Source organism: Arachis ipaensis, chromosome B01 (assembly GCF_000816755.2).
Source record: "Arachis ipaensis cultivar K30076 chromosome B01, Araip1.1, whole genome shotgun sequence".
Classification (NCBI taxonomy): Eukaryota; Viridiplantae; Streptophyta; class Magnoliopsida; order Fabales; family Fabaceae; genus Arachis; species Arachis ipaensis.
The window spans coordinates 92,273,994-92,279,753 of record NC_029785.2 but is presented as its reverse complement, the minus strand read 5'-3'; the positions used below and the strand labels follow the sequence as shown (position 1 = coordinate 92,279,753).

General features: G+C 31.9%; 1 protein-coding gene and 1 long non-coding RNA gene across 2 annotated transcripts; both read right to left on the bottom strand.

Moving 5' to 3' along the window:
- Window positions 2,177-3,528, bottom strand: LOC107632000 (protein GRIP-like). The gene is made up of 7 exons (XM_016335619.2): window positions 3,400-3,528; window positions 3,214-3,311; window positions 3,008-3,127; window positions 2,836-2,869; window positions 2,638-2,696; window positions 2,388-2,485; window positions 2,177-2,295 (listed from the first exon to the last, which is right to left on the bottom strand). Exons 2-6 carry the CDS (start codon window positions 3,295-3,297, stop codon window positions 2,393-2,395), a joined length of 390 nt encoding a protein of 129 aa, XP_016191105.1. The 5' UTR covers window positions 3,298-3,311; window positions 3,400-3,528; the 3' UTR covers window positions 2,177-2,295; window positions 2,388-2,392.
- LOC107632012 lies at window positions 4,076-4,657 on the bottom strand. The gene is made up of 2 exons (XR_002362207.1): window positions 4,332-4,657; window positions 4,076-4,166 (listed from the first exon to the last, which is right to left on the bottom strand). It is a non-coding gene; the product is annotated as an uncharacterized LOC107632012 (long non-coding RNA).

The following is a 5,760-nucleotide window of genomic DNA, read 5'->3' as shown; positions in this document are numbered from 1 at the left end:
TGCTACCATACTTCTCTAAAATAAAGGGTAAATTATCCCATGATATATATAGTGCTTATAATTATAATTAAGTTGAATGTTAACCATAATAATTAGGTATATATTCTCCTACTTTTCTCTCTTTCTTTTGTGATTATTTAAATTTAGTTTAGTACCGCCAGTCTATGGTGGTGGTGGTGGTTGTCACCACCGAAGAAATCTCTTTGCGATGAACTCACAAACCCATCAACAAGGTTACGTATTCAGCTCGTTACATGTGGCAACATTTGTGCTACCTAGGTACGGAGAATCTCTGCTATATAGGCGCCACTCCTTCTCAAACTCAGCGTAGCCTCTTCCACCCTCTCCTATATGGTGATAACATTTTCGGAGTTCACTATCTGCAAAACTTTTATCCCGTGAAAGTGATTAAATTCTTGTGCATAATTATCACCTCATCTTGCAAATCCTATTGTCTGCAATTAAATTCGACTTGATCTCCACCTCATCGACAACAATATCTTTAATCTCATGAGGATCCAAATCTACCATCTCTTGAAACTTGTATTTGACATCATCAACAACAATGTCTTTAATTGTGTTTATGACTTGAGGATTTGAAGAATCTTTTCAAATGTCACTACAAGAAAAATCACTTTTAACGGCCATTTATTTCGCTTTTAGCGGCAATAAAAATAGCCACTAATACATTTATCGGCAATTAGACATTAGCCATCTTATGCTTCGCCGCTAAAAGGTTTTAGTGGCAATTATAACATTTGTCGGTAAAGACCTTTTTAATAGCCGCAAAAAGTATATTTTATTATATTTTCTTAAAAGTAACGAACTATCTTTTTTCTAGAATCAAGTATATATTTTTGCCAACAATAATTATTATTATGCATAATATAAATATACTGAAATTAATTACTATAAAATGAGATATTTTATTAAAATAAAAATATTGATACACAAATTTCTCTAAAAAATAATAAACTATGTTACAAATCTAAACAGCAAAAAATGCTACAAATTACAAATCTCCACGAGATTTAGATGCTATTCTTTCTCCTATCTTCAACAACCTCTTATCTATCTCCCAATTTCCACATTTTGCCTTTGCAACTAAGGGTTCCTCCACAGCTGAAAGGGAATTAATTTGAAGAGCGTGACCTTGATCCCTATGCCAAGAAAGAAGATGTGATTAAATGTCATACAAAAAATAGAAATAGAATAAAAATACAGTTGCTCAATAACTAATCTAAATTATTTCTTAACTAGCATTGCTAATGAGGTATTAAATTTGTCCATGTTACAAAGAATGGAAATATATAAAAGATTAACAATATAACAGTGTATAGATCATAATGACACCCAAAAAAAAATTCTCCATTGGTCGAGAACTATTTACCACAACAAGATTTTTCATTTCATTAGTGACTTCCCGCATATCCATCTAATATTCATTATAAATTTGCTGACATAGTCATGATGCATTAGTAGATCCATCTAATAGCAAGACTAACATAACTTACAAAGTGAATAACTTTTGAAATCATTAGAGACCTACGTGATGGTGCTTATAAACTCAAGTATCAAAGTGAAACTGCTATGGATCTTACTTAGTCCAGCAAGTTTTTTACTTTATCAGTGCTTAGCTTTAGTAGTCGATTAAACTTTCATTGTGTTTTCAAATCTCCCTCAAATAATCACCACCAGGGTGCAACAATACCCTGAAGATAGGCCTATCTTTTTTCTTCTCTTAATATTTTTGCTAGAAAATTACTTTTAGTTTATAACATAAATCATTAAAAAGTATTAAGAGTTGAAACTTACATCGAGATCAGACAAGTGTAAAAACTAGATTATTATCCTACTAAGCCGAAGATCGAATCTGAATCTAATTCAATTCAATATATTTGATAAATTCATTTTAAGTTTTCGAGCTAAAAATAGTTGGATCTGAAAATAATTTTTTAAAATTGTGTTAATAAACTATGAACTCTCCGAATTATTATTATTATTATTATTATTATTATTCCCAAACAAAATGACACTATGTATTTATTTATTTTATTGTTGAATTTATTACACAGGTACAAAAATACATATTATTGTAGTCTCCACGAAGACTAACATACAAAAATAAGAAATGGACAACTAATAAAAATAAACGAGGATGCAAAGTGAGTTTTTTCTCCCTGAAATAAGATATACACAAGGATGCAAAGTGATGTAAAAGATGACAAATATTACCTCTTTGTGGACTAAATTGGAGAAGCATCCCAATAACTGGTAGCAATACCTCCACTTCACCTGGTCACACAATTTTCATTATCATATTAAATACATGCTTTTCACTAGAAATAGAAAAATAAAAGACTATTTGCTTCCTTTGAAGTTTATACCTGTCTCAAGAAGCTTTAAGACATACTTGAAGAGCTAAGATATGGCGCTGTGATCGTGCTAGTTCTTCTTTTCTTTGAGCTTGTTGTCTAGCTAGGAGCTGACAGTAAAATAGGATCGAGGATCCAATTAAGGCAATAAAACAGGTTGCAATGTAGAAAACTTTCAACGCAGATACTCTTTACAATATACATTAGTGATAAATTAAAAGTGGGAATGGAATTACACCATAAATTAGGAATAAAGACATACCAGAATTTGCTGTTCTGCAGCAAAGGGGCTTAAATTCATTGAATCCACTTTATGCGAGGCTGTTCAGAACAGTTGAAATAATATTTAAATCCAGAAAACGTTATACTAGAAAATCACCAGATATTTGAAACAACGAAAATATACTTAAAACGCTCAGCAAGCAGAACAATTTCTGCCAGGATATAAATGAATTAATACCTGTGTTATAATTATCATTGTCACTGTGGTCAACCTGAGATTATAGCACAAGATTGTCAGACCAGCAGAATAAATATACAAGATCACATGAATGTTAAGTACCATATCTATGTCTCAATAATCATATGATTTACTAAAAGCAGGAAAGGAAAAAAAACATAAAAACAAAAACCTGTGGTCTTGATTGAAGAGATTGATGAAGATTCCTATTATCATCTGAAAGTCTAGATATTTCATTATCCTTCTCCTCAATCATTTTATCAACAATATCATGAAATGAAGCATGTTCAACCTATGAAGGGGAAAAACAAAGAAGGGGAAAAAATAATCAGAGGAACTAATGTCCATCAAGAACGTGTTTAAGAACTTTAATATCACCTTCAATTTTTTATATTGCAGTTTGAGCTCTTGCAACTCCTTTTTCATATCTTGTGCAGCAGTTGCTTCATTTTCAGCCTTCATTGAGTCACATTTGACTGCAAAGTTAAGTTGAGGTTAAACCTTCTAAAATTAAATTCATACAAGTATAAGCTACAATTTAATCAGGCAGCCAAGGTTTGTTACTTCGCCACGTTTCTTCTACATTTTTAAGGCTTAGTCCCAATTCTTCTTTCTCCTTAAGGTGCTGAGCATTAGCTGAATCAAGCTTTGTTTCTAAGTTCCTTACTAGTTGCTTGGCATTTTCAAGGGCCGTCTCTCTGAAATTTATAAATAAGTTGTTGAGACTGCGCTAAAGTAAACAGTGAAAAATAGTCTATCCTCTAGTTGTAGACAAATCATAGCACAAATCAATAGTCTACTCTACTCTACGGATGAGGGTTGATTGATTCAGGCTTTGAGAAATTGGAAGACTTTGGAATTAGGATGCTCTCACAAATCATAGCACAATTGTATTTTAAACAGTTACTTTAACAGAGATGCTCTCACAAAACTCTCACAATGTGAAAAAAATACATAAATAAATGAAATAAGAATACATTTTGATTCAACTAACAAAAAAGCTTTTCATCAACTTAGTAAAATGCCATACATGAATGTGCATTGTGAAGAACAGAGGGAAATCGATTCTCCCATAAAAATTAATTCATGTGAATTAGTTATATATAATTAGTGTACTATCAATATTTCCAAACTTTTTATTGATAAATAAACTGAACATAACTCAAACCACTGATTGTGTAGAGGAGTAAGACAATATTCTTAAAAATAAATAGAATAGAGCAAGTGCAGCACCTTGTAATCTTTTTTTCATCATTCATCTTTTTTTGAAGCTCACCATTAGTAACACTTCTTTGATAATCTTCAGAGGAAAACATAGAGCCATAAGATGCCTATGTTCAAAGATTGGCAACTAAGCACTCCCAAACACAAAACAGAACAACAAAATACAAACCTAAGAATGCAATACTATTTTATAAAAATTATGAAACAATTAAACTATAATTACATTACTAAATTGTGATTACTCAAAAAAGAAACAACAATTTAAATCAAACCTAAGAGGAATTTGAAGGTGAGCGACAAATCGGTAAAGTCTTTGTCCTTCGACATGATCGAACTCGAAACTGCAAAAATAATGAAAAGAAGAAAAGGATTATGTGAGCTTCTTCAATCGATTAAACTGAAAGAGATGTGCGTGGAGAGAGAGAGATGTATACTGGAACTATTGTTATTAATTCAACAATTCAACTAAATTAATCAAGTAGTATGTAAAATCAATCTACAAGCCTTCAACGACGACGATGGAGGAAGAGATGCTGAGGATCGAGGCTGAGGCGAGAGGCTTGAGTGAAAGAGGTGAACGGTGGAGAGTTTTCGATTTGACTGAGAGGATAGAGCACGGCACCACGGCGGAGCAGAGCAAAGGTTTCAAAATGCAGAACAGAGCACAGGTTTCAGAACGGCGCGAGTAGAAAAATACGATGGAGCAGAGCAGAACAAGGCATGAGCTCGAGCAATGAGAAACACGACAACGGCGAGCAGAGAAGAGGGATTACAGTAGTGGCAGATCTGGCAGCGCAAGGTAGAAACAACAACAACAGCGCAAGGCAGAGACGGTGCTGGAGGTGAAGAAAGTGGCGGTGGCAACTTCTCTCTCCGTCGTCTTCTTCTCCTTCTTTCTCTTCTTCCTCCTTTGATGGAAGTTCTCCCTTTCTTTTCTTCTCTTCATCACTCTCTGTCTCTCTCCCCTCACCGTGCATTTTTTCTTCTGTCTTTTCTTTTTCCCATGCAATGGAGAACCCTAACCTTCTTTTTATGGTGTTCTCTGATCTTCTAATCGTAATTAACTTTGTGTTTTATTGTTTTTTTTTTGTTATTAAGTTGGATTTGGTTTATTTTAAAATTGATAGAAAATGATAATCAAAGTTAAAATATGTATTAAAGATAAAATTTATTTTTTAGAAGAGACATTAAAAAATAAAAATTTTAAACGCACATAAAAAATAAAGTTTAAAATAAATTTAAAGACAACTCTTATAAAAAGTAAGATATTAACTTTGATTATCATTTTCTATCAAATTAAAAAAATTAAAAATATAAAAAGATAATAATTTTCTGGCAATAGTAATAATAGCCACTATAACATACAATAATAATGGCCAATATATAATTGCCGTAAAAAGATAACTTAAATTAAAAAATTAGTGGCCATTATGTTATTGCCACTAAAAGTTTGTCGCTAAAACATCATTTTTTTTGTAGTGTGTCTTTATGACTTTTATCATCACGGACCATAAGCTCTCTTCAACCTTTAAGTGCATCAATTGTATTCGTAAAGATATTTTCCACTTCATAAAACTCATATGGTGAATCACTTTCAATATATATATCACAAGGGGTAATTTACCTTTTATTTTAGAGAGGATACGGTAGAATTCATCATTATTTATTATATTAATATTTTTTTAATAAATTAATCTGTAG